The sequence below is a fragment of the Gymnodraco acuticeps genome, unplaced genomic scaffold (genome assembly GCF_902827175.1).
Source record: "Gymnodraco acuticeps unplaced genomic scaffold, fGymAcu1.1, whole genome shotgun sequence".
In the NCBI taxonomy this organism is placed as follows: domain Eukaryota; kingdom Metazoa; phylum Chordata; class Actinopteri; order Perciformes; family Bathydraconidae; genus Gymnodraco; species Gymnodraco acuticeps.
The window spans coordinates 672,642-700,572 of NW_022989974.1; the positions used below are offsets into that span (position 1 = coordinate 672,642).

Here is a 27,931-nt window from a genome sequence, read left to right on the forward strand (position 1 = left end):
ATCCTTTATTTAACCAGGTAAAAGACTCATTGAGATTAAAATCTCTTTTCCAAGAGTGACCTGGACAAGAGGGGCAGCATGTACGAAGTTACAACAGATAAAACACAGACATGACAGGCAGACAAATACAGCTGTAAAACACAAAGGTACATTAGCCAGTCAATATGCGAAGTAAAACAAACTATTAAAAATCATTCAACACTGGCAACATTTAAAACGATTTTAGGATAAGTAAGCATTCTTAGTTGTCTTCATGTAGTGCAGGGTAGAACAACAAAGAAGAAGAATAAAAGGAAATCTCCCCGCAGGAGAAATAGCAATGCATTCTAAATGTAAATAATTGTTAACCATGTGGTCACAGCGCTGTGAGTGGTGCCAGTTTCCCTGATTTGCATTTGTCAGAAGCATATGATCAGGTGGAGTCCTCCCATGCCATCTAATCCAGAGGCAGTCTGGCTTTAAGACATGTGATACAGTCTTTACACACAGCCAGGCTGCACGGGAACATTTGTTTCTTAGTGCTCGCTGAGGGGGGACTCAGCGAGAGCCGCTGCTCAGAGGCTGCCTCTCACTGGAAGGATGCAGACGGTGAAAGAAGAGATTCCACTACAGTTAATTAAGGAGCACTCTGCATGTGCCTATAAATGCGAAGGGGCAAATGAATTCAGTGTCAGTGGGAGCAGATCCTCAAGGGGAAGCAGTGATATTTCAAAGGTGGAATTGTAAGAGCTGTAAATCTATTTTCTGACTCCGGCTTGACGGTCATTTCTGAATCACTGGACTGTTGCTATCAAAGTGAGGAGCAGGGAGGCAGAGTCACTGGAGTTCCCTCCTCGAGCTTAATTCAGAGTTATTGGATGGTATCATCATGAGCAGCGTTATGGATGGATTTATGTCATTCTGTTGAGATATTTATACTCTCTCTGTTGGGTTGCTCAGGTAAGATTTTCTTCTTTTTTTACACTCGGGGCAAAACAATGAATCATGTCATTGTCAAGAGATGTACCTCATTTGCAGGAAACTGGCAAATCATACATTCTGTATATAAATCAGTTTGAATTTAAATCTGAAATATGCACAATATTTTCTCAAGCCAATTGTTGATATTTACATTAGAATAACTCGGATTTTAGAAGTCTTGCAATTTCATTTAAGGTGTTTGATCATCCATTTAGCTTTTTCCGATTCTTTTTTAGTGTTACTTGAAAGTACATTGGAGATGTAAAAGGGCTTAAAAAGTATTCTGCAATCAGGAGTTTAATCTGGAGAACGCACTACTTTTATCACCCTAACAGTCGAGGCTGTATGTTATTTTTACAAGTTTTTATGCACCTGGAAAAAATCATATCCTGAAGAAATACATGTTATATAGGAAATACAGCCTTTAAAATTATGGTAAATTGTTTTGCTGCTGTGAATAAATGGAGAATGATTTCAGGGCTGAAACACTTCATGGACTTCCATCACAGCCACCCTTCTCCCATATGACCACAAGCATCCCTCACTGTTCGGTTTCTTTCTTTTTTTTCTAAACGGCATGGTGAAAACATTACAAGGCTTTTGATTCCCATTACCGCTGTGTCACTGTCACATTATTCTGACAGTTACAGAAAAGCCTCGGCAGCCAGCTGCTCGCAAAATATTATCTTTCTTTAAGTTTGATTTAGGTTTTGAGGCAGGAGCACAGCTCAGGAGTTGAAGGGAGTCAGCCTGTCAGGGGAAATCTCTGCTGCATGGGGAAAAAACTCCCCAAGGATCACTCCACATTTGCAGCGTTGTGGCTCCGGGACAAGACAGGGCAAACTAGGAAGAAGAAACAGTGAAGAAGTCATACTTATATAATCATGCAAATGATAAATTCTGATGACTAAAAGACCAATTATAGACAGAAATGACAAAATGTATTCATTTATTTTATTAGCGACTGCAGAAGTGTGTGTGAGCATGTTTAAGGGGGGGGGGGGGGTTTAAGGTCATATGATGAGAACGTGATGTATTCTGTTTGACTCGGTCCTTAGCAGATGTGTCCTGTCATGTCCTGGCTGATGTGCCTGTGCCTCTGGGTCAGTGTGACTGCCATTCAGCTGTGTCAGGCCACTTTCTACGACACCATCCAAACGCACCATGGGACGCGGCCTGGTCGAACCACCATTCACATCATCGGTGAGTCCTCTGCTGCTTCCCCCCCCCCTTTCTCTACTGTAGGTACTACAAGTTTCTTAAAAAGCATCAAAATGAGAAGCAAATGTTTATTTTGTGTCATCATCTTAGTTTCTGCCATCGCCCCTTGAGTACTGTTGGTGCTGTAGCATCCTGGGTGTGGTTGCTCATGTGTTTAATTAGATTGTCAAAAGCTCGGAGAAAATAACAAGACTTTATTTCGCTGTGGGTTTTTATTTGATATATTAGCTGTTAAGCTTAGACAAACAACCAATTATTTAACAAATACATTATACACCGGCTGGTTTTCATTAAGATGTGGCCCTGATAGCATGATTTCTGTTCTGAAGATCACAAAGATCGACAATAATTGCCTTTGTGCTTTCCTTCTTGAGCTATTACTGTTGATATTCATGCTACACTGCTCCTTCTCAATTTGATCTGTGCGATTGCTGTCCCTGTGAAATTGCTCTGAATAGAATATGACCGAATCATTGCGGTTGAACTTTTGTTTTCATCAGACGGCTGTGTGCCGTGGTTATGGTAAATAATTATGATCTCAGGATTCAACAGAGGAGAGGAAGCCGAAAGCTGTCAGAACTTCAAAGGGAGAAGGAGCTGCATGAGCATGCATCTCCTCTATGCGCCGGTGCACCTCCAGCATATCAGCACGGGGTCTTCTCAATACTCTCAATATAGTGAGTCAGAAGACTTCCTGTTCCAATACCTTCATTCAATTACTCAAGTCTGCACACATGTATTGAGCAGGAAAAAGTACTCGAATACACTCACAATTAACACATCTTCTAGAAAGTGTTCTTAAATCACCAAAACAGAAATGGAATTCATATTTTAAATGTGCATTCAGGTTCCTCGGAAACAAATTGTTCAAAGTGAACGATTTGTATCCTTCAGGAGCCTCCGCCACTAAAAGTGTAAATACCCTGTCATTCGATTTATCATAGTATGGCTACTCCTCACTCCTGGATAAATGAGATGCCAGTTTTATGAGAGGAGGATGGGAAGCCTGTCTGGATTGATTCTGACACCGGGACATTTGTTCTCTGCTGTGTGTTGTGTGCCTGTTGGATTGGTGGCAGGATTGGGGTTGACGGGTCATGAATTGGTGGCAAGAAGGCCATTGGATGCAGACCATTGGGCCAATCATTAAAGGCAGCGAAATGCCACAAGTTCACGGTGACTGGTATTACCGGCGGAAATCGAGATTACAGAGGCCGAGGGATCACTTGTGTCCTTGCCAATAGAAATCTAGATCTATTGGAGGATGTGTTTTAGAAAACCAATTCAATCACCTGGAGTGTCTTTGGGAACAGCTAAATTGCGACCTGACGTTCAGACTCTGTCAACAAACACAACCTCAGGATAAATTATTAGTTGGAAATGGAAACACCTGTAGCGTGAAAAGGCATACAAGACAGGAATATTACAGATTTATCAGCAGCATTGTGTTGCTCACTGCCAACGAATCCTCGGAGATTATTTATTTTGACAGCATATAGGCAACGGTTCCACTCGCGGACTGAGATATTGACAGCCGCTTTGCAAAGAATGCGTGTCCATAAGTCCATTAGCTGGATGACCCTTGAGTAGATGCTTGTGTGTGCTCAGTGATTCGGATAAGGCAGCCTGCTTTCCAGCCTACAGCTCTACTTACAGATTGCTGCCTGCCACTCTCTCAGATACGCTTATGGCTGTTCTCTGCCTTCCTGGTACAGGCTGTGTTTAGCTCTCTGCGGTATGATTCATAAGGTGCTGCATTTATTTGGTGCAAAGACCGTGAACTGTGCACAAAAGAAAAACAGATTGTGTTTGTCATGCATCCGTAAAGCGCCGGGCGGAGATGTTCCTTTTGGGGTCATGCGTTTCTCGACCCCTGAACGTGTCCGGGGGAAATCACAGGAAGAGGATTCTCATTGTTTAGCACATCAATGTTTTAGATCAAATAAAACCTACTAACTGCATCCATTAATCCAACTATTGAAAACATGAAAACATACTTTGCAGCAGAGACAAATCACACTTTTTTACTGGCGTACCATCTCAGTTTTATGAAATTTAGCAAATAATTAAAACACATGCTCGCTGCAGAGAGAACAAAGGTGAGCTGAATGTGTTGAACAGCAGTCTTTTCTATCCTGAGGAAGAAATTGTGCCATTCGTGATGCACTGCTTCATGCGCAGGTGATAACACAGAATACTGAAAAAAGTACATTGAGACTGCCTGAGGTGGCCTTGCTCCCTCGTGGACTCACTCCCACCAACAGTCGGCTTTGCGAGGTCAACCTGTTCATAACAGAGAGGTCATCGATTCTCAACACTGTGCGGATAATCTCTTACTTAGCGGTTGCTGTAAAAGTGTAGCTGCGAGTGAACCAGCATAATATAACATGCAGAGCAGCAGAAGGGGGAGTAACTCACTTGTAAGTATCCACTGTATATTATAATTTATTCAGACTTAAGTCATAAATACTTAACTCTGTGTGATATCCATTTCACTGTATTCCTCTCGCCTCACTGTTATCTTCTGCGATAGTCCTCTATAGCAGCTATAGCCCCTTCTAAGCCCCTTGTCAGCCACTCTTAAAAATATACCTTTTTCAACATGGGTGTAATTTTAATATTAGGCAACTTTAATATCACTTTTCTTCTAGAATAGGAGGTGCTCCTATTTCTTTCCAGAGCGAAAATACCATTTAAATCCCTGATGTCTCCCCTTCAGGAGCTTTAATGAGGAGTAGAGGATCAGGGCTTTTTTTTTTCCTTCAGTGCGCTGCAACAAAAGAAACCACTCGCTGGTAAAGCTCACAATGAAACAAACATGAAAAATGGATTTTCAGCTGTCACAAACAAAAGGTTGTATCCTCTATGCACTGTTTTAGACACTGACAATATAATAGCCTTATATAATGCATCCTGGAGGCACATTATTGTGACATACATCTTCCTCCTCCCCTCTCCTCCCCTCCCCTCCCCTAGCCCTCCTCTCAACCATGCTCACACTAGTGTCATTGCTGCTCTGCTGCAGTGCCAATGGGAAGTGGCGTGTAGCCTCCGCCCGAGGCCTCTCCACATCTGGAGCTCAACATTCACATTGTCCTGATGTTGTTAAACATGCCACTGTGACGTCAAAACCCCAATAAATACTCGAAACTTCCTCCATATTCTTAAAAGTGAATATCCTTTGCTTTGTAGTCTCCAAAGTAAAGGGAGCACAGCTTATTTACTTTGCCAGCGCATCGTATATTTTACCAGAAGTAAACTATTCTTGTAATTTCCTTGGTTAGCCTTGAAAGAAAAATACATTCTTAAGTAAATGAATCTGAGGACAATCAGTGCCCTAATTATTGCTGTATGCTCACAACTACAAATAGGTTTTACATATTTCAGTATTTCCCATTTATTTCCTCATAGGCTATGAATTATTCATAAGAGAGAGCTCCTCCAAGCTTGTGGATATTTGTTTAAACAGCATGTTTAATTGAAGTCTTTCATCCAATTCTGTGCAGGGGCTATGGCTTGTGGTCACAACGCTTAAATGCGAAATGAATTTCTGTGGCCCACAGCTCAATTAATCAGCCAGCTTCTGTCTTAAGACTACCAGCTGTTTCTTGTCTTATCCAGAATCCCCCAGAATTAATAAAATGGGTGTTAACCACAGACAGAGTTCACACCCTGTATCACAGACTGACAATCACAGGGGGAACAATTATATAAAATATCCATTATACATGTGTTGGATTCTTTCCAAATCCAAATACAGTGGAGTGTCACTTTTTTATTCACTGGTAAATGTTGAGAGTTTGGTCAGACCTTTGGAAAGATTTGTTTATTGCTCACTTTGTCTCTTTGTGTCTGTAGATTTCCTTAATTCTACTAAAAGCTAGCATTAGATAATCACTTATTTCTTTTTCAAACATAACACTTATAATAAAAAATAATTGTCCCAATGTTAGCAATCGACTTGTGATATCTATTATTAAAATGTGCATACATTCCACTGTAGTATTTCCCTTTATATATTATGCTTGTTGGGGTTTTTTGTTTCCTGTTGTGTGTTATATAGGTTTGTGTGCATGTGGATCCACACACTCTCCCTGTTGCCTTCAAAACACCTTGAATAAACTCCTTTGTTTAGATCTGTAACATTATGACATCATTGTATGTGTGCTTCTATTGGCGAGTGCTCCAACACATTGTACGTGATTTGCTAAGGGGTCGGGACATCTCTAAGCAGCTAACCAATCAGAGCAGAGTGTGAAACGAGGGGCTGCATCACAGGCAGTATGAGAAAAATGAAGACCTTTTTGAACATTAAAGCATGGACACATGCAACAAATATGAACCTGAAATGAGCATAATAGGGCCACTTTAACACCAAGTAAGCTACAAATTATTTCTGGGATTTCTTGTAAACTAAACTACGATTAATAATAGTAAAAACTAAAAACATTCTTTACCCTATTCCCCTGTCGTAAATCTCATAATGTATACCATTTTTCAATACATATCTTTAGAGGCTTTCAGCAAGAAATCTCCATTCATCTTTATTAGTGCTATTTCTATATTTGTTACTCTCCATTACTAAAGCTGTAATTATTTGAATAACATGATAGAGTGAGCTACTTCCTAAACCAAATGTTATTTCACAAAAGCTGATGGGAAATATAATGTTACAACCCATATTTATGTTAAAACTTTCATTTATGTTAGCGCACTGCTACCATGAATTGCACCCCCTGGCCAAAACAAATGATCATGACTGCACATAAAGCTGAGCCTGTAGCTAAGATATGTTTGCTTTTTATTAACAGCTGAACACATTTTCCCTCAGTATGACATTATTAGTTAATCATTTCAAACCACTTTGTTCCGGGTGGAAGAAGCAGAGTATCCTTTTGGGGTCATTAGCGAGATTTTAATTCCCCTTGTTTTGTTTAGTGTTAGTTTTCTAAATATGGAGTGGTGACAGCTGAAATAGCTGAAGGATAGTTGACTGAAAACCCTGAGACCTGATAAAAGCATTCAGCTTGCTTTAATCCCAAAATAGTCCTAAAAAAGCTCAGCACACGTACTATTATTTTTGTTGTGTGCAAACTGCAGGATAAATAATAGCTTTTGCTCGTAATAAACAACATTTTGGAAAGCTATTGAGCCTGCAGAACATTAAGAACTATCTGTAGCTTAAAATAAATGAGGCTTCTTAACACAGTTTATGTATTACATAAATGTTTCATGTTGATAAAAGTGTAATGATGATGTTAGGGTAATTAGTGTAAAACATTTATTAATGTGAATTGGTGTCTCTGCATTAGACCAGGGGCGGGTTGGGAAACCATGAATGAGGGCATAGATCTAAATAAGTGGGGGGATTAGTAAAATAAGTAAACACATACGTAGACCCACATTTAAAGCCATGAATCTGGGTGATAATGAACTATACATTATTAATATATACATTGTCTATTCATTGTAAAAAATGAAATTAAAACAAAAAACCCTTTGTGATGTAAAATTGACAAAAGCTGCTTTTTCCAAATTGTTCATGTTGTTTATTTTTATAATTTCTGGAAATCTCAAGTAAGAGACTGGAGACAGAAGCATATGAACTTAGGTTTGAGACAGATTATAAAACAATGGGTCTGATAAATGTTAAACGAGGTGTCTTTGACGTGAACAACATCATGCCGTACACTCTTTGTTTGCTTTGGGGTCTCTGTGCGCCTCAATTTGGTCTTTTTCTGCTTTTTTTGGGGTCTCTTGTGTAAAGAAATGTAAAACCTTCCAATACTGGTCTAAGGGTCCTGAGCCCAGTAGGTCTGTTTTGTTAAACCTAATATCCACAGTATTACAACTTTGTTTAAGCGTTAATACATCGTGAAAGGTGCCGTCACAGATGGCACGTAATTTTCATCAAGCAATCTTTTTGTATCCATAGTCATTCACAATGAATGCAATCATGTGTGAGGATTTAAATTCACAAGAACACTGCAAGCACTATACTCAAGGAATTCCTGTAGTATTCTTTTCAAAACGGTTGTACAAATAAGATAATCTGTGCAGACGCTAGAAGTCATTGTTACTGCAGGAAACCAATCAAATACTCAAAGATAAACGCCTTGTTATTTATTTTCCAAACCACTTTTCCTTGAACTCTATGCAAAACGCTGTGAGGTCAAGGATAGATGTGAAGGAGAATCTTTTTATGGATAAAACAACAATTCTTCCAAGAGAATCCGACTGCATTTGGCTAGGTAATTATGCGACTGCATATGTTATCGATGTTTACATAATGTTATTTCAGGGAATTGTGGGATGGAAATCTCTCCTCTCCTTTCGTAAAGGATGGACAAGTGTACCTCATGGTAGAGGAGATAAGAGACGAAGCATTGAAGCACCAAGGAGAATTCGAGCAGCTCTTATCATGGCTGCCACTCGGATACTCCCGGGTCATTTCACATAGGAACCTTCCTAAGCAAAAGAAGACTATTTGAGCGCATTCAATGACAAGAGGGTGAACACCACTAATTTGAAGCACTACATAGCACCATACATACGTGGACTGTGTATATTCGCGCTATGTGGAGTCACAGCGATAAACCCACCGAATTACAGGATAACAGACAGTGAATGCTGTTCCCTACACAATGAGAACACTTCAAATTTCTCTTGATTAATAACAGTAATAAAAACATCCAACCTCTTCTATCTCCAAACGAGCCCTGACAATGGAGAGGATCCCACCATCACCACACTTCACAGTAATTGCTGATGTCAGTGGTTGCACAAGCCTCTGCGGGTTCATGTGTGAGCACGGCTCCTCTTTAATTCAACATTTCCCCGCATGAAACAAAAACTACTGTTAAACTAATGATAGTGTTGTGTCCCCACTGTAAATATTGTATCAGACAGTTCATGTCTAATGTACTCTGAGGCTTGTTCCTGCAAATATGCAACAAGTTGACCTCATTTTTAGCCTTATCCTTTTCCCTTTGTGGAGGATATTTAAGGTGTGGCAGCTCTTTAGAACACAAACTGGGTTTCTGTCACTTCCCTGTTGGCCATTTATAACAAGATTTAGATACAAGTTTGAAGATATGGTAACCTAGTTGTGAGATATATATATATTCCTTTTTTTTGTATCGATCTAAAACTAGGTCTGTCAATTCTGAGAAATGTCACGTGATCAATACCCAACCATCCAACAGCGTGAAGAAAAAGCACTTCTATTAATTCATTTTCTGCATCGGTGAAAATGTGACCCATTTTCCTTATTTCTCAATTAAATAAATACTTCTTGCAGAATGGGAATTACTTGAGATATAATTTCATATGTCATATGCCTTTGTGGTCTAGCCCATTTGAAATGCTTGGCAGGAAAATGAGATTCATTATCACTACTTAGACCTCATTAAACTGAAAAGAAGCATCTCAACTTACTAATTGGTTCCAGGGGGGAGGGTAGAAATCAGAAAAGTAATTAATATTGGGTTTATCAGGCTCTATTGCAGGATTTCCCCCTGCACTAACATCTCCTTTATGTGCAATATGTCTTGTGGCGTATTTAAAATAAGGATCGCAGTACCTTTCCAGGAGAGATTGGAGTAATGGGGGTCAAATATGGGAACATATATTTCATCTAAATATGAAGATCAAATTACTAAATTAAATCAAATAAATACAATAGGATAAGTTCCCATTACAGTCAGATACCATATTGTCACACATCACATAAATCTGTACATTTTAAAACGTGTAAATATTACACCATAAAGTGACACATGTTCTATACCTGCCTTAACAGCAGGAAGATGTGATTACATGTTGACATTCTCTGCTCAGTTGCATCACACTGAATAAGTAAAACACCCTGCCTTCCCTTTATCAGTTTGCAGGTGTTCACCATTTTCACCAGCATCAACCCTTTGGAGAACATCATACAGCATGGAAGGTCATTTAGCCTTTGTATTATGCATTATGACACGGTGTACATGTTGAAGGCACATGTGCCCCCTGTGCAGATTGTCTGGCAGGCAGTGAGAAGGCCGTCACATCAGAGGCTAGCAGCTGTTCCCTAAAGGCTCTCTAAGTCTGACTCCATCTTCGTTTCCATTCTTCTTTCTGAATGTAACTCTTTCATCAGCACAGGCGATCTAAATGTATTAAATACCAGTTCTGGACATTTTCCAGTCAGAGAAAAAAGGCACAGCTTGACATTTAAAAATGAATGACATCACACTGACAGAAGACATGTTTTACATTGTTATTTCCCCAAAACTCAGAATATGTGCTAGAAGAGGATCAAAAGTGCATTTTTTATGTGTTCAATGGACATGAAAGCTGCCGTGTGATTGCTGTTGTACAGTACACCATTGTCATGCTCACAGATCTCTAACATAAAAACCAAATAACCATGGAAGTTTTACTAGTGCAGCAGACCCTTGTTTTGAGTCAGAAAAGCCTTTAATGCCTTTGATCAGATGTTCAGTGTTCTGGGCCTGTGTTGTGTGTGGAAACAGACACACGACAGCCTTTGAGGCATACAGTACATGCATATGCACAAACAAATCCTCAATCCTCTCTGCTTCCTCTGTTCCATGCAGTTTTCATGCATCTTAAAACAACACAAGCTCTGCGAGTAGTCATTTTGCATTTCAATAAAGTATCACCCATCTTTGGCCCACTGCACAGGACCAATCTTGCAGCCTCCTTGTGTGACATGCTGTCAAAACCGCCAGCCATATTTCAAGATATTCTCTTTTTATTTGTCATGGACAGCGATTTTTTTTAGAGTAGCAATTGGTACTTTTCTATGCTTTGTAAAATTGTTCAGATTTTTCTCTCCAGCAAGCACATACTCTTGCTCCAACAAATACATGTGCACAAGCAAGTCAAATAACATGCAATAAAGCAAGACATCTAGTTTCTAAAGTATAAATATCCTCACGTGTTGACACCTTAGCTATTTCCCAAGAGCTGTTAATTCTCTAAACATTTCAAGTTTGCTCAAACGTTTTGCAATCATTTACAATAACACACAAGTCCTCTGTATTTTTGTCAGCGCTAAAACAAATTTGCCTCGCAGTTTATCGAACAATATGTCACTCACTTTCACCGCAGCATTTATTTGTGGAATAACAACAGTACTACGGGGCCTTCAGATGTTTTCACAGAAAGTAGGAAAAAAAGTCATTCAATTTGACACCATGCAGTCACATGTTTTGTACCTCACTGTCTCCCAACTGCATTAATTTGACATCCTCTAATCTGGCTCTCCGTTTTGCTGTCAGCGACACAACTGCTGTAGCCTGCTGGCTTGGATGTCTGCAGACAGCATGCACAGAAAAAGTGGAGCCTATTATGGGTCACCTTGGATGCATTTTCCATTAAAAAAGGTGACAGGCATGCTGCTTTAAAACACGTACTGCTGTGGTTTGAAAATTAGAGCATGCTGTTGCTTTTAAATGACTTTTTAGATACAAAATAATTTACCGCAGGTTATAAAGACCACCAGTATTAAAATGTCACACAGTTCATCGGTTGTATCGTCACGTGGGACTTCATTGTGTGTGTGCAAGCACGCACATCGAGTACAGGATGTGCAAATAGCAGCGACGTGCAGTCAGGGGAGGCAGAGCCTCACCTGTCATACTCCAATGTAACGGAAAAACAACTAAAGAAAAACTAAATAGTAATAATAATAAAATGTCTCCACTGATCTGTGTTGTAACTTGTAAATGTGATTTCTGTATGATTCCAATCGCTTTTTATAGTCAAAATCAGCACATTTGCAGAGCTCCTCCGCTACAACTACGGGTAGCGATGAGAAGTGAGGCAGGGACGAGCTCTGCCTCACGTAAGCCCGCAGTAACTGGCTGGAGCGCGGGCACTAATTTAACGCGGGCACTTATTTTGTGAGCGCGCTCAAGCCAGTTACTGTGGGGTGAGGTGAGGCACAGATGAGATCTGCCTCACCTCAGAATGCGTCACCTCACAGAAACTGTCTGGAAAGCGGGCCCTAAGCGCATGCCTGCACCATCTCACTGTATGTCACCAATGTAATGTTTGTAGATCCGTTTATTACATTTATCCTCGCCATCCATAGTCTCTAAATAACTTATTTCACGTATATATGATATGTAGGCTCGCTGGTCTCATCATACAACGGCAATGAAAAAAGCACCAGGGGAGGCAGTCATAACCTCTGCCGCACTGAAGGGGGCGCAAGTGAGCCCACAGGTTCTTGTTGCTACTGTTATTCTACGTAGAGACGGGGTAGACCCGTTCTTATTATACATCAATGGGTAGACCATGGTGGTAGACGCGACGCAAACAACAAACTAGACTTTTGAAACTACAGGAAGATAAGGAGGACTTTTACAAAAAAGTAATAGAGATTGTTGTCCAGAAGGAAAGCATGGACTTCATCTTCAAGTCAAGGTAAGACCCCAATTGTAATGAAAATGGGATCTTACTAAGAAAGAACAATCCAATATTTAGATTTTGGGTATCTTCACCAGCCATGAACCTCACCGCACGTCACTGGCAAATAGTGCCAGTGGCTGCCAATCATTGGGATCCAAAGCTCCAGGGAGGCAGGTTACCTTCTAAATTGAGTCCCTTAAGCTTTCCATCGGGTTTGTCTATCGAGCGCAACAGTGACTACTCTCGCTGCTATTCTTTTTGTTATTTGCTACATTTAATAAAGCACATATTTCACTTGAATTTGTAGTTGCTACCCAAATGATGGATGCTCAGAATCCCTCTATAAATTGCACAAATAGTATGTTTCATTCACACACCGTGTTACACGCCTGGGACAGATGCAGAAGAGAGTTGCCTTTTCAGACGGTATACTTGCTATCAGAGTCTCCGGAGACAACCACACAATCTGGGCTCATTACAGCAGACAGCGAGTCATTGCATACTTATTGCATGCTGACATTTCTATTGAGATGGACTGACCATTTTCCTCTGTGCAATGGCTGTTACATCACGTTTGGAGAGTCATTTACTGGTCCCACGTGAACCCTGCTCACATTCATTAGGCAGGCAGAACCGCAGATTCACTGAAATTCTGAATTGGCGTTACGCGTTCATGTCATGCATGGTTTGACAGCATTTCCCTTCATTCGGGCTTGCTGTCCATAACTCATCCGATTTTGATTCAGCGTTGTTGGCTTCCAGCGTGAGTCATTGTGCCAGAGACGGTCGACTCAACAGCAATGTTGTCTCCACCCAGCAGCTGAGGGACTACTGATGCCAGGTGTTGTCATTTGTATAGATAATAGCATTACAGTTAAGTGCTCCGACACATTTCCATGGGAGAGACTTGAACAAAGCCGATCCCTCTGTGAAAACTTGTGTCGTGTGCCACAGGGTTTGTAAAGGTTTTACAAAAGCTATTTTATTCTCACCGTTAGAACAGCAACTGTCATCACAGTGTTACATCTTTATTTGCAGACAGAACATAAGTCATTTAGTGATGATGGGCATCAAAAGAATAAAATAGAAGGCCCAGACAGACAGGAAAATGGGTACAAGATGAGGAGAAATGCAACTTTTCCATATTTGTTGGAAAGCAATGTACTTATTTTGAAAATAGGTATCACCCATGTTCCTATAAGATATTGAGTGTCCACTGTTAAAGTCTTTAAGTATGTTTTCTAAGCTCCAGAGTTGTTACAGTAAGACATGAGAGTCAGACAGCCTGCTATAGCATCAGATGATGAGAACATCATTAGACAGGCCTGCTATTGAGGTAATTTATTCATTCTTGACCTTGGGGAGAGCATTTTAGAAAAACAAACTCAACCCAAGGTTTATTTGTGGAGTTTCTTCAACTTAAAGCTGACTGCTTCCTCTAAGACTACATTTACAATTCAAATTATTTCCTAAAAGTTAAAAACAGACGGGATGTAGTCATGAAATCAATTTCACCACTGGGTCTGTTTAGTAGCTGGAGTTCGGAAGTTTCTATCATATCACATGATATTTGTGAGCTGAGGGGGTCTGGACTTGGATGTTAAAATAAATAAATGAGGGGTAAAAGCGAGAAGTCCTTAAAGTCCTTTCAGTTCGGGTACACAATTGCAAGTGCTATTACACCTTTGTAAATAATATTCTTACAATTAACAAGGACTGCATTGGAATGTAAATAATTAAGTAAAACTGTAATTACATTATTATTTATGTTGCCTTACAGGGAACTTGTAATGCTTTCTGGGGTTTGATAAGTTTTTGTGCATGTAAATGGTCTGCTAAGGCTAAAATCCAAACGTTTCTCTCCCACACACTCCCGCCCTGCCTGAAACGCCTCCAAGTGACTTTACTTCCATAACAGTGACATCATGTAACACTCACAATTCTTTTGGCTAGCGCTCCAACACATTGTATGTGATAGGCTCGTGGTCGGGACATCTCTAAGTGGTTGACCAATAGCGACAGAGTGTGCCAGCTAACCAATCAGAGCAGACTGGGCTCTGATTGTGTAAGTGCTAAACTAGACCATTTTGAACATAATAGGGTCATAAGAACTATGGCTGTGAATAAATGTGTTTTTTACAGTACAAAATGCATCTTAAAACAAAAGCGTTCAAAGCACATCATTTAATTAGAGTTTTAGGAAATGAAAAAAGTAATTGAAATGAATTGATTTGCACTTCAAGTCAAATGAAAGGGGTACAGCACAACTTGATAAGAAGAAAATGTATGCCTGAGAAAAAAAGAAATACAACATGTAAAATAAATCTAGCCGAATAAAACGTTTATTTCCTACTGAAATGTAGTGGAGCAGAAGCATAAGGTGTCATGATATGGAACAATTCAATTAAAAAGTGTATGTACTGTGCATCAACTGACTCCATCAGCTACAACATGTAGCTTTTGGTGGGATTGTTCTTCAACTACTTAACATTATAACTGCATTACTGTATGTATTATACGCCTATAGAATAACTGTTATTCATGATGATATGAATTGAGATGACAAAGTTCTTTCGAGTTAAACTAGAAATATCACAAAGAAACCCTGAGGTCATAGTCTCCATGGTCAAGAATGAATGACTTGCATTGAAGTCAATAATTGTCTCATCACCCGACGCAATGGCAAGCTGTCAGACTCTCAGTCAGTCTGGGTCCTCTTTTCTATTCTCTTCAATGCTTTGCCTCTTATAAAGTGTATGTCTGTGGAGACAGTGGAAGAACCGGGCATTTAGGGGGAAGTGGTGAATCTTATTAAAGTCTTGATTTCATTTCATAATGGGAAATGAAAGATCCAGTGTTTCTTTTTAGATTGAACCAAATTAGAAAAGTCACAATCATGTATTCCTTTCCACTACCATGGGAATTTAAATATCGCAGAAAACAAATGAACAAAACCGTGTAATTTGTTCATGTCTTCCAGTATTTCTTGAAGGAACATGCAATTGGAGCCAAGCACTTTACAATTCAAATGCAATTCAATTTATCAAAAATATTAAGATGACACTATTCATATGAATTCATAAAAATGGGACATGACATCTCTAGGCAATTCATTCAATCTTACAATTCATGAAAAAACCCACATGGTCAAAGAACAAGTCAAGTCTAATCTGAGTCAAAATGAGTGGAGAAGAGGCCAAGAACAGAAACATGTATGACCCAGAGCTGCAAAACTAACATTTGTGGAGGAGGATTTTTCTTACAGCCAGAACAAATAAAACAAAAATTTGTCAGCACAGAAACTAAATCATCATATGAAATAAACACCTGGAAAAAATCCACAGATATCACGACAGCTTCTGCCTCATGCAGCACACAGTTATGACTTTTTTTGCCTTTAAAAATGAGATGTGCCCTGTTGGTCGCAGGTTGCATGCGGTCTTCTTTTATTCCACCTCAGAGTAATAAAGAGGCAAGAGCACAGAGCATGGCAACAAAAACAGAGCAGTTCCAGTTGAAACCCTCTGCTCCTGTGTGACCTCTGGATGACAATTTATGTGGGACCCTTGTTCCCTGTCAATCAAAATGTTGAGAGAGAACACAAGCACACACACATACATACTCACAAGCGGAATCTGTCGTTTGGGAGACTGACTTTGTCACTGATAATGGAAATGGAAATACAGAAAACAATTATACCCCTGCATGGCTTCAGCCTTTACCTGATGAGCACGTTCATCTCCACCCATGTTATTCTCCATCGCCCTCTGAAATATTTATAATGCAAAAATGGGGTCTCGGAGCATGAAGCGTGTTGTACTCGCGGGCTGAAACCATGGGTGAACTCGAAGACTGCTCATCCGTGTTGCATTGCTTTTGTTTAATAAAAGGTACCCAGTACACCTGCCAGCTGGCAACACCACACTGATTTGCATTTTTATTTGATTTTAATGTATTCTTCGGAGGTGATGATTTCTAAATATAGAGTATCTCGATTATTTGCCCTGTTTGCTAGTAACAAGCAATGCAAGTTAATTCAGTTGCGTAGTTTGTTTTTAATAGATCAAAGAGAAATCTAGGGCTGTCTTACGTAATTAAGGAGATGCATTAAGAAGCACAAACCCCTGTGGGCTGTTGTTTTCAAATGATGCCCCACTGCTTCCACTGGTACATCACGATTAACGTTGTGCAGACATGCCCTTTTGTTCAGAGCATTAGACAGCAAGCAACAGTCTCAAGGACCAGAAACAAGATTTGGATATTTTTCATTTTTAAACCAAAGGCTGTTGATGTTTTCTGAAATAAAGAGCCAGAAGTCATGATAAAGGCATACTTGGCAAGGAACCGCAAAAGACATGCTTTCTTAATTATTTCCTTCTGCTGTGTGGAAATGCGGCTAATAATTACGCTTCTTAAAACTGCCTTATCTTATGAACACCTTGAAACTAGTTCCGTTTCTTATTCCTTGTCAATTACCTCATTACAAGCTGATGTACAACAAGCTATCAACTCTGAAGTAACACTGAATTCTACATGAACAATAAAGTTTATTATAATCTGATTTCTGTCAACGTTTTACAGACGTAAAAGATTTTCCTAAAATGAGATGTGGCAGGAATGAGAGAAGTGCGAGACAAGCCCCTGATCTACTTCTATCAAGCAGGTCAACACTGCAAAAACTAAGCCTAAAAAAACAAGTAAAATAAATAATAAAATGAGTAATATATTACTTAATATAAGAAAAATTATCTGCCAACAGAACAAGAAAAATTCACTTGCCAAGACCTTCTTAAAACAAGTAAATATATCTAGCCTAAAAATATCTACATATATCTTAAAACGAGTGTTTTTAAACCAAAAATAAGTACATTTGAATTGATGCAAGGAAGGAATATAATCTTATTATAAGGAAAATGTGCTTGAATTCAGCATATTCTACTGCTATTGTCCCAAAATTCTATTTTATGTTAGGCAACATTTCTTAAATCCAGTGCAGCTTCACTTTAAACAGGTATATTTGTCTAGATACAAGATAAGATTTAAGAATTATTTTCTTAATATGTAGAAAAATCTACTTAAATTCAGCATTCGGTGCTATTCTTAAAATAAGGCTAAATACCAAGAAACGTAACAAAACCTTCAAAAATCTTTAATCCTATCAAGATATAAACTTTGACTGCTTGCTTAAAGAAAAATGAGTCTCAAATGATTTCTTTTAATGTTTTTATTGTTTTCAAACTGCGTAGTAAAGGTCAGTCATCAGATATGTCTTTAGAAAAAAAGAGAACATTCTTTCACTGTAAAATACAACACAAGTGAAATTCTCATGACACTTTTGACTCAGCGAACAATTTTCAATAGGACTATAAGTATGAGGGGCCGCTAGGGACATTATTCAGAAATACCGTTTACTTACACATGTGAAACACTCTCACACACACAACTGAAACCAAAATAATTTACAAACATATCTAAAAATCTCTCATATACACATATGAAACGCTCTCACACACATGAAATCCAAAGTTATTCACACACACATGTGAAACGCACGCACTCACACCTGAAACGCTCTCACACACACATGAAATGCACTCACACCTGAAACTCTCTCACACATGAAACGCTCTCCCACAGATATGAAACGCTCTCACACACATGAAATGCACTCATATACACATGAAATGCAATTTCAGTATGTTGTGTGAGAGGGATTTCAGTTGAATCTGAAGGCATCTCGGTTGAAAAGGAAGTCGTTTAAAAAAAAAAAACTGCGAAGAAGCGCACATTTCTAAAAGGCGAGATGCCTTCCGTTTCAACTGAAATCCCTCTCACACAACATATTGAAATCGCATTTAATGTGTATATGAGTGCGTTTCATGTGTGTGTGTGTGTGAGGGCGTTTCAGGTGTATGCGAGTGCGTTTCAGGTGTGTGTGTGAGTACGTTTCACGTGTGTGAGTGCGTTTCATATGTGAATAACTTTGGATGTCATGTGTGTGAGAGCGTTTCATATGTGTATATGAGAGATTTTTACATATGTTTGTAAATTATTTTGGTTTCAGTTGTGTGTGTGAGAGTGTTTCACATGTGTAAGTGAACGGTATTTCTGAATATTGTCCCTAGCGGCCCCTCATATATAAGTGCCCTAATCACTTATGAACTTTTTCCAGTCGGCCATAGCCTTTTTGTATGAAGTAGTCATGTCACAGTCGTGAATGGCGTCCAAGAGGACTTCTGTCTGCACCACAGACAGGAGTGTTGCAATGCACTTAGGATAGGTGAGGTGAAAGGTGTAATAACATGCCATGAGATACATCACGCTTTCATGAATGTCCTCTTTTGGGAAGATGAGCACGGGCATGGTTCCAATGGCCAGTATACAGTTGGTTTCGCAGATGATGACAACAGGGCTGGAAAGTGGTCGTGTCTGAAGAAAGGTGTTTGGGTCTTCTGCAGACTGACACAAAAACAGACAAAGAAATCGTCACAAAAAGGGAAACAAATATGATCACAACATTTCACTCTTTGTATCGACATGAGAAAATTCTTATACATTTTCTTACCTCAAGGACGTGGAGCAGAGCCTCACTTGCGTGCCTTAACTTCTTGGGTGGGGCCATAGGTGATGGGAACATCTCTGGTAAAGCCTTCATCATGGCAATTGAGTGCTTTACTGTTGAAAAAAAAAGTGTCATTCCGTTTCCTGCAGTCAGTTAATAAACAGACATGGTCAGAGATAATAATCACCTTTGTCAAGCTGCGGAGGCCTCATGAGCTTTTTGAAAACTCCATAAAACTGTGCCCTCTCACAAAAGGTCCCCCACCGGGTCTTAAGTTCCGTTAAGAAGTGGGAGTTGCCTTGATTGAGGACCCGCCGTAGTTCATCCATTAGCTAAAACAACGAGAGAGAAAATATGTAGAAGAAATATTAAAATCTACATTCCAAGGGTTAGTAATTCGTCTGATAACTGAATTTCCAAAAAAAGATTAATATGTGTATAATGTGATTTAAATGGTCACTTAACAAAAATATGCACATAGAAACATGTGTTTTTCTGCAAATGTATGTCTTATGCACACACTATTTTTAAATACGTATTGTGGACCAATAATACTAACAAAATAATGTTGTGTGTATCAGAAGCACATTTGTGAAATTAGTTATTTTTAAATAAGTGGAGGGTTTTTATATATCTATGCAGAATACATATTTGTATTCAATAAGCATATTTGAGTCATTCATTTATAAATAATGAGACAGATCTGATTTAATTGTCACACCATTTCTCATTTCAAATTTGGTCTAACGTTATCTGAATTAGGAAGCATAGTTGTACAACATTTGCTTACATGATCCAGTTCTCCAAAGCAAGGATAAGCTTTAAGAATCTTGGAAGGCCTGTCCTGCTCCTTTGTAACATCAGAGTCAATGAAGGCCCTTCTCGCTTGGATTTCGAGGTCCAGGAGCTGAGCAACATCCATCTTGTTCGGTCTGGCCTTAGTTTTATACATCGCCTGTAGAGTCTTATAGTGTCTCGCCTGGGTCTGTGGGCTCTCAGTTTCTGATGCTAGAAAACATAAACCCCACTATTTTCATTTCTGATGTTAAAGTTGAAATGAGACATTAACACACAAACAGCCATAGTGACTGACACAGGGCAAACATAGATGAGTAATCTTGAATAAAAAAGGGTTCTAAAATAGCTTATTGATATTATTAAATTTTCTTGAAGAGATTTAACTATCTACTATTTCAATTTATGTACTTACCACATAACTGTTCAGCCTCCGGGGTGCTGCATCGAGATGGTGGTGATCTCTCCAAGATCAAGGTTGATGCGGTGGATTCATCAGTCTCATCAGTGTACGTCTCATGGCTGCTCTGAAAGCTTAAACTCCTAGGCCTCTTTCTTGAAGGAGTTGAACCCTGCTTCTTTTTGGGGGTTGTCACATTCTGGACCCTTTTCAAAAGCTGCTTTTTCACAGTTTCCTTACAAGACAGACATACAACAGGTTCTGTTATAACTCACATAAAACAAACTTGTATCAAACAAAATACACCATACAAGCAGTTGCACAGAGCTCTTATTGAACTGGATAAAACACATCACTCCCAGTTTGATAGGCAAATGATTGCAGTGCTTTGTCTGAACCATGAGTTGAAAACTTGAATAGTGACATACCCACTCAGCTCTACTGGTTTGAGATCTGTCCCGAAGCATTGGGTAGTACTCAATCAGACGCTTCGCCATTACAGTGAGTTCACGGCTGCATGGATAGTTAAAGTCATCCCCAGCTGCTCTTTTAATGGAAAGCATGCTTGTGACTGTATTCCTGATTAATCGACAGCGAAGATCTTTGGAAAGGACGTAGTCTCCTTCTTCTCCAGCACGCTGCTTTTCAGAAAAGGTGCTTCGTGATTGCTCCAATTCTGTGTCTGTGTATAAAACATACAGTGGACTGGGAAGCTGTACGGTTCTGCTGGCACCATGTTGGGGTTGTGGGCTTTGAGAGGAGAAGGAGGGTGGAGAAAAGACGGGGGATGGAGAGGGGTTGGGGCAGGAGGAGGAAGAGGAGGGAAACAAGGAAGGTTGGGGGGTAGGAATAGGGCTGAAATCACAAGTCCCATGGGAGGTACTCGGTCTACACAGGTCTGTCTCCTGGCCCTGTATAAAAGATGCATATATATATATAAAATGGTATTTACAATGAAAAGAGCACTACGCTGTGACAACAACAAAAATCAACACAACCAAAAAACTCCACTTCAAATAACTGCATGATGACTAGGAAAGGCTTACTTGGTAACCGGTTTAAAGTCCCTCAAATGTTAGAATCTGGAATTACCTCATTTTCATCATGATTGAGTCTCCAAATGGTTCTTCTTCTTCTGAAGTGCTCAGGCCCGGGAAGGAGATCACGCAAGTCCTCCTTAGAGAGGCTGGGCAGCATGTCTCTGCTTATATTAGCAGCTGAAAACACATTTAACCACACAGTTAATAATAAGGTAAAAAGCAACTAATAACATATTTATCTAAATACATAAAATGAAAGAGTAATGTACATTTCTGGCTGGCTTCACAAGATTTTCTTTAACATTAAAAAATGTATTGCACTTACTTATAATTGATTGAAAAAATTGCTGTTACAATAGGTTCATCCAGAGTTAAAGTTATTTTGGCCAAATGAAAAGGCACCAGGGAAATGAATAAACGAGGCATGTTGTTAGGATAAATCCATAACACAAATGTGTAAAATCTCATAGGCTATAAAAGTTATACATTTTCAGCATCTTTTATAGTACAATAAAACAAATCTTGATGTTTAAGAGCAAACACAGTTAAACTTATTTTCAAAACAGTGTCTTTACCTTGAAATCTTTATTCAAATAAGCATAATTTACGTCCCAAGCCTGCTTATATCCAAAGGACAGTGTAGTTTCAATAGCCTGCACTGCACTATCATACAACAACGCATTTGTAAATGCTGTCTACAACAAAGAAGGGCGCCAAAGATGGCTATGCTAGTGTACAACAAAGAAGGGCGCCAAAGATGGCTATGCTAAATACTTTACTGTCAGTTGTGGAAGGCTCATTTGCTTCTTGACATTATTTCTGGCAATAAAACAGTATCAACTAAAATGTTAACCACGATTTGTCGATTGTGCCGTTATTAACAGCTTACAGTAGATATTAGCTAAGTTAACTAGATATGTAGCCAGCCTAGCTAAGTCCAACCGATTCAAATAATGTAAAGCTTGCTGGAGAGGTGCAGTATAAAATACAAAATTACATTACCTTTTAATGCTGCAGTTGCTATAGGATCCAAGCATGTGATATCTCTTCCATTTTCATCCATGGCGTAGTTTTAATGTTCAATCACTTGCAGAGGTTCAGTCTTCTGCCTGAAGGAAAGCTAGCCAGCAACGTCCTGAAGCTAGGTGCACCTGACCTAACACACGCCCTTAACGGACCCTCTTCGCGGTTCCCATTGGAAGGTACCATTTCTTAAAGAGGGGTGACAGAGATATTTTATATGTTGCAAATATTAGGAATATTAATAACTGATGCGGTCATAGGTAACATTTCAAACATCTGTTTCTAGATGCACATCATTCCACAAGTTATTCCCCGGCATTATTATGACGTGTATATATATATATAGGAAGACGACTCACCGGCCTCCCCCATACAGCTAGAGAATGTGATAAACCCACTTCATTAGTTATTTTCCCCAACGTGTACATGGCCTGCTGCAGAAACGTTTTAATATAGTTAACTTTTGGAAGATTTCACGATGCTTTGGCGGTGCGTTATCTGCTGCGTTTTTATAACTTTTTCACTGAAATTATTATTGAGCCATATTAATCGACTGCACAGTCGCAGCTCTGACTTCAGGTTGCTCTGTGGCATTGATGGATGCACTGAGGAATATAGAGTGTACAACTCATTCTACCATCATGTAAAGAGAAGACACTTTCAACATCTTCTTGAAGACACCAGACCTGGCGACGCCACACGTGGAGATGAAAACCGACAGGAGGAAACCCAAGGACCGCAGCAAAAAGTAAGTAACGTCTGCTAATTCAGCTAAGATTGTTAGCTACAGTGTTTGGGCCACGTGGCCACTCGGATACAGGGTTAGTTTCGTACATTTTGTGATGCTACAGATAGCATTAGCCAATACTGATCAGCCACATTTAGTTATTATAAATCCATTAGCATTAACTAATGAATCTGCTAGGCTACAAGCAGGCGGCATCTGTCAACCATATATTTTTAATTCAGCAGTTAGCTATGTAGTGTTTTTGTGGGGATGAAAAAACCGTTAAAAATATGCATTACGTTGGTGTTCGGCCACAGTTACTAAAACAGTAAATCACAAAAATTATGGTTTTCCACTTTTTCACAATATTCTGCAAGGTGCATGCATCACTGTCAGGATCTGCACATGATTTGTTGAATTCACAGTTTTAGCAAATCAGAAATAAATCTCAAATTCTTTACCCACTATTAAACTTAAAACAAAAATAAATAGATTTTCAGATTTGATTAGAAAAAAAAGTTTCATGGTTTTGTTTTCTGGACTGAAAAAATGTAATAAAGAGTGTTACCCAGACAATGGATAAAGTGCTACGGCTTACAGTTAATAATTGTTGCTGAAATAACTCTTGCCCCCAAAGTTTGTTTAATGTGAAAATAATCTTAGATAGAAAGGAATTACATATTTAAATTGCTCTTTTAGTGAAGCTAATTTTTTAATTTTTTACAATTTCAAACAATCTTGTTTCTTTGATATGTTGTACACAGGACAACATTCAACCCGATCAGCTTCCAGCCGACTCCAGCAGCGAGGATCAGAACCTTCACACACCTGACTCAGTTGAAGAGCAAATGGGCATCGACCAAGATGGAGCTGTCACAGTGCACCAAGTATGTTTTCTTTGTTGTTGACTATCTACTGAAAATTAAGGGCTGCTAAATAAAGGTCAGGCCGATATAGTAGTGGCTAATATTGGCCTAGCATATAATTTATATATCAATATTATGTTGAAATATTTCATTTAAATTCACCAAATGATTCATAAAACCTAGAGGTATATGTGAAGATGTATTTCTATGTGCTGTACTAGCAAAACTAAATGAACACATAAAGAGTTAGAATGGCTTATTGTCTTGTTGGAGTACTAATGTTTGATATGTTTTGGTCAGAGTTACAAAATATTAAATTATCTATCTTTGCTCACCACATGTCACCAGTTTTTTTATCATCAGATGTGCATACATTTAAAGATTATATATTTCTGTCACATTGAGTAATGTTATACCTGCAAATGTCAAGTTACTACATTTTGTATTGTAGGATCTGACAACACATGCCACTGCCTTTGTTATCAATGCCCGATCCAAGCATCGTCTGTCACAGGTAAAATGCTTCCTATGTAACCTTTTTGGACTAAAAGCATTATGCCATGTGTGATCTGCTTCTCAGAACATATTAACAGGAAATATTTTGTGTGCGACAAAGAAATGCAAATGAGCATTTATTATCCAGAAATTCAAGCCATTCACTCTGACTAACCCAGTAAGGGATTTCCCATATTTTATTACAATTTATAACCAGACACAGTGTAGCCATATATTAAGTTAGACCTAGTTGTTCTTTGAGAACAGAGCACAGTATTTGGCTACCTACTGTACACAGTTAGCAGTTAATAGTGGTTCACTGATGGCCGAGTTCAGTTTTAGTGCTTTGTTATCCACTTTACTGTTGTGTCTATGTCATAAGCAAAACTGTATATCACATAAAGCTACAGTGATCATGATAATGTTTACCAACATCAAAGATTGATCACATCGCTTTCAATCTCTCATTTTCAGAAAGGCATGAATGACATTGTTGCTGGGGTACAGCAGTATCAATCATCACTATTGGACAACCTCAGGACGCAGATGAAGGAAGTTCTAAAGAAGAATTCAGGAAGTACAACCAATCAACTTGGAAAAGATGCAATGGATATATTTGACAGTTTCATTGACCCCTTTGCTAACGTTTCAACAACATTTCGCCAGAACAGTGTTATTAGGAAGCAGTTTTGTTGTGTGGATGCAGAGGAAATTCCAATTGCTCGAACCATATACAGGAAGAAACGTGGAGGATCAACAGATTTTGTCATCAAAGACAAATTATTTTATTATGTACCATTAGTCAAAAGTGTAGAGCAGTTCCTATTACATCCGAGGATTTTGACTATGATTGAAGAGGTACCCCAGAGGTGCAGTGAAGGTTTTTTTCATGACCTTGTTGATGGTTCTCTTTTAAAATCTCATCCCTTATTTTCAGAGAAACCAAATGCACTGCAGATTATTCTGTATACAGACGAAATAGAGATCTGTAATCCACTAGGATCCTTTTCATCAAAGAACAAGTTGTTAATGGTGTACTACACCCTAGGAAATATAAATCCAAATTACAGGTCTAAGCTGGCTGCTATTAGGCTACTTGCGATGGCTAAATCAGCAGACCTCCGTCAATCTGGTGTAGATGTAATATTGAATAGAATAAAGGAAGACATGGATGCATTGTACAGTGGTGTTAAAATTCAAACTATTAACGGGGAGAAAACAATACATGGTGCTATGGTTTCTCTCTGGTGACACCCTGGCACAGCATGAACTCGCAGGGTTCAAAGAAGGAGTGGGCTTTGCTTACTGTGAGTGTTCTTTTGAGGACATGCAGTCACAATTCAACGAGGATGCATATATTAAAAGAACATTGGAGAATCATGTCAGACAGTGTGATGAAATAGAAAAGGCTAACACAGACTTGCTTCGCAACAGCCTTAGAACAACATATGGGATCAATCGAAGGAGCAAGTTAGTTGACTTCTCATCCTTTGATATTATTCGGCAAACCCCGCAAGACATTATGCATGTCATTCTTGAGGGTATAGCTTCTCTGGAAATTAAATGTGTTTTGAATCATCTTGTTCAGTCAGGAGAGTTAAATCTGGACTCTGTGAATTCAGCTATTCTTGGTTTCCCTTATTCGCCTCTAGATGTTAGAGATCGACCATCCCCAATTTCTCCGAGTACACTGATGTCAACTGATGGTAAACTAAGGCAGTCATCAGGGCAAATGCTTGTCCTGTTGAGGATATTGCCATTTGTTTTGGAACATTTGAAAGTCAATGCAGTTGATAATGGACTTAATAGAGATTGTTCAAATAGTGTTTGCACCTGTTCTTACCATTGCAACTGTGTCAAGGTTAAAGTTACTGATTGAAAGTCATTTGAAGCATTGGAAGGAGCTTTTTCCAGACCACAATGTTACACCTAAGCAGCATTACATGATACATTTGCCATCACAGATAGAATCATTGGGTCCCATGGTCAGACATATGTGTATGCGGTTCGAGTCTAAGCATTGTTTATTTAAGCAATGGGCCTCCAAGCTCAATTTTAAAAATGTATGCAAGTCTTTGATTAATCAGAACCAAATATATGAAAGCTGCCAAAATGTTGACCCTTCCAAGCACCCAATTTTTTCAAATGAAAAGGAGATGGGTCCTGTATCTGAGGTTAGAGATCTACAATATTTACATGGGAAATTGAGGGACTTCCTAGGTTTTAGTGAAATTAACCATGCTGTATCAGTGAAATGGCTTGTGATAAATGGTAATAAATACATTACTGAGAAGTCCTTGATCCTTGCCAATGTACTAAATGGTAATACACCCGAATTTGGACTTGTCAAAAGCATATTTCTTGTTGATTCTAAGCTTTATTGTTTGGAATATCAGCCTTTTCAGTCCATATGCTTTGATAGAAATGTTATGGCTTATCAAGTTGAGGTCCCACACCTTGCACAGGCCACTGAGTTAGTGGATGCTGAAAAGCTGGTTGATTTTACCTCTTATTACACAATCAGCAGAAAGGGCCAAACCTATGTACAAGTGAAATACTATCTTGGGGATGTAATGGAATTGCACAACAGTTCAAATGACTCATAGTGTGTTTCTTTGATATGATGATGTTGAAACATTTAAAGCAAACTTAGCAGGTTTAAATGTAGGACTAAGGTCCTGACTTAGGATATGTTATTAGCAGATTCAAATGTTAGCTGTTTGGATTCCAGATGCGTTTTGCATTATAGTTTGCAGTGTACCTAAATCATCTGTATCTTTGTATAATACTGGGTCTTTCTTTCAGGTTGTTTTAAATGTTAATTACATAACATGTTATCAGCCATTTAGGTGTTTATCACAATGCTGTTTATGTTTGCTAAATGCCCTTGGCCTGAATAATGTTACCTACTTTAACTTTTCAAATGAGATGTTTGCACATATTGCTCAATCACTTTAGCTTGCTGAAGAATAATACATGCTGAAAAGAATGTTCTTAATGCAGTAGTTTGACTTGGCTGGTGCTGTTATTTCTGTATACTGCATTTCATATATGGACATACTTAATTGATGTACTGGGTTTTAGAGCGACAATAAAACAATGAATTTCATTTGGTCCTTATCTGTTTTTAATATGTTAAGAGATGAAAAAGGATAGGATGCTTGCAATAAGATATTCTGACTTTGAAAAAGCAGTTTTCTACTTATCAGTGTTGATCTAATATCTTTAGAATTATGGTATTTCTCAATTTAAACATTAATTTACTCAGAATCAGTATTAAAATCTCAAAAACAAGTAATAAAACCTCATTAAGATAATGAAGTAAAAAAACACTTAATGGAAGTGAAATTCACTACAGCAAAAACTTCTTTGTAAGAGGAAATATCTTGGCAGACAAAATATAAGCATATTTTGTCTTGA

General features: G+C 38.8%; 3 protein-coding genes across 5 annotated transcripts in view; 2 read left to right on the plus strand and 1 right to left on the minus strand.

Annotated features, from left to right (window-relative positions):
• Positions 1-542: 542 nt before the first annotated feature.
• LOC117543070 (chemokine-like protein TAFA-1) overlaps positions 543-27,931 on the plus strand; it is a 34,268-nt gene continuing 6,879 nt past the window's right edge. The window contains exons 1-2 of one of the 2 annotated variants that reach the window (XM_034211118.1): positions 543-939; positions 2,019-2,163. In XM_034211118.1, coding sequence (XP_034067009.1) covers positions 2,022-2,163 — 142 coding nt within the window. In that variant the 5' untranslated portion in view covers positions 543-939; positions 2,019-2,021. The remainder of the gene's footprint in view (positions 940-2,018; positions 2,164-27,931) is intronic. The other variant, XM_034211117.1, reaches the window with a different exon arrangement.
• On the minus strand, positions 18,707-22,713 carry LOC117543068. Its single transcript, XM_034211114.1, has 8 exons — positions 22,403-22,713; positions 21,453-21,577; positions 20,789-21,271; positions 20,376-20,595; positions 19,956-20,173; positions 19,353-19,497; positions 19,169-19,278; positions 18,707-19,062 (listed from the first exon to the last, which is right to left on the minus strand). Exons 1-8 carry the CDS (start codon positions 22,461-22,463, stop codon positions 18,751-18,753), a joined length of 1,674 nt encoding a protein of 557 aa, XP_034067005.1. The 5' UTR covers positions 22,464-22,713; the 3' UTR covers positions 18,707-18,750.
• On the plus strand, positions 21,195-27,620 carry LOC117543069. 2 transcript variants are annotated; one of them, XM_034211115.1, is made up of 4 exons: positions 22,754-23,171; positions 23,915-24,037; positions 24,468-24,530; positions 24,986-27,620. In XM_034211115.1, the coding sequence occupies exons 1-4, from the start codon at positions 22,902-22,904 to the stop codon at positions 25,760-25,762; spliced, it is 1,233 nt and encodes a 410-aa protein (XP_034067006.1). In that variant the 5' UTR covers positions 22,754-22,901; the 3' UTR covers positions 25,763-27,620. The 2 variants fall into 2 exon arrangements, with proteins under 2 accessions (XP_034067007.1, XP_034067006.1); XM_034211116.1 differs by lacking the exon at positions 24,468-24,530 and having other exon boundaries at positions 21,195-23,171.

Bases quoted from the DNA above. Each gene is read 5' to 3' on its own strand.
- LOC117543068 (XM_034211114.1), bottom strand. From the start codon at position 22,463: ATGGATGAAAATGGAAGAGATATCACATGCTTGGATCCTATAGCAACT. The intron at 20,596-20,788 runs GTATGTCACTAT...CTGTCTTGTAAG, and splicing joins AAACCAGTAGAGCTGAGTGG to GAAACTGTGAAAAAGCAGCT. The intron at 19,063-19,168 runs GTAAGAAAATGT...TTTTTGTGTCAG, and splicing joins CTCTGCTCCACGTCCTTGAG to TCTGCAGAAGACCCAAACAC.
- LOC117543069 (XM_034211115.1), top strand. From the start codon at position 22,902: ATGCTTTGGCGGTGCGTTATCTGCTGCGTTTTTATAACTTTTTCACTG. The intron at 23,172-23,914 runs GTAAGTAACGTC...TGTTGTACACAG, and splicing joins CCCAAGGACCGCAGCAAAAA to GACAACATTCAACCCGATCA. The intron at 24,531-24,985 runs GTAAAATGCTTC...TCTCATTTTCAG, and splicing joins CCAAGCATCGTCTGTCACAG to AAAGGCATGAATGACATTGT.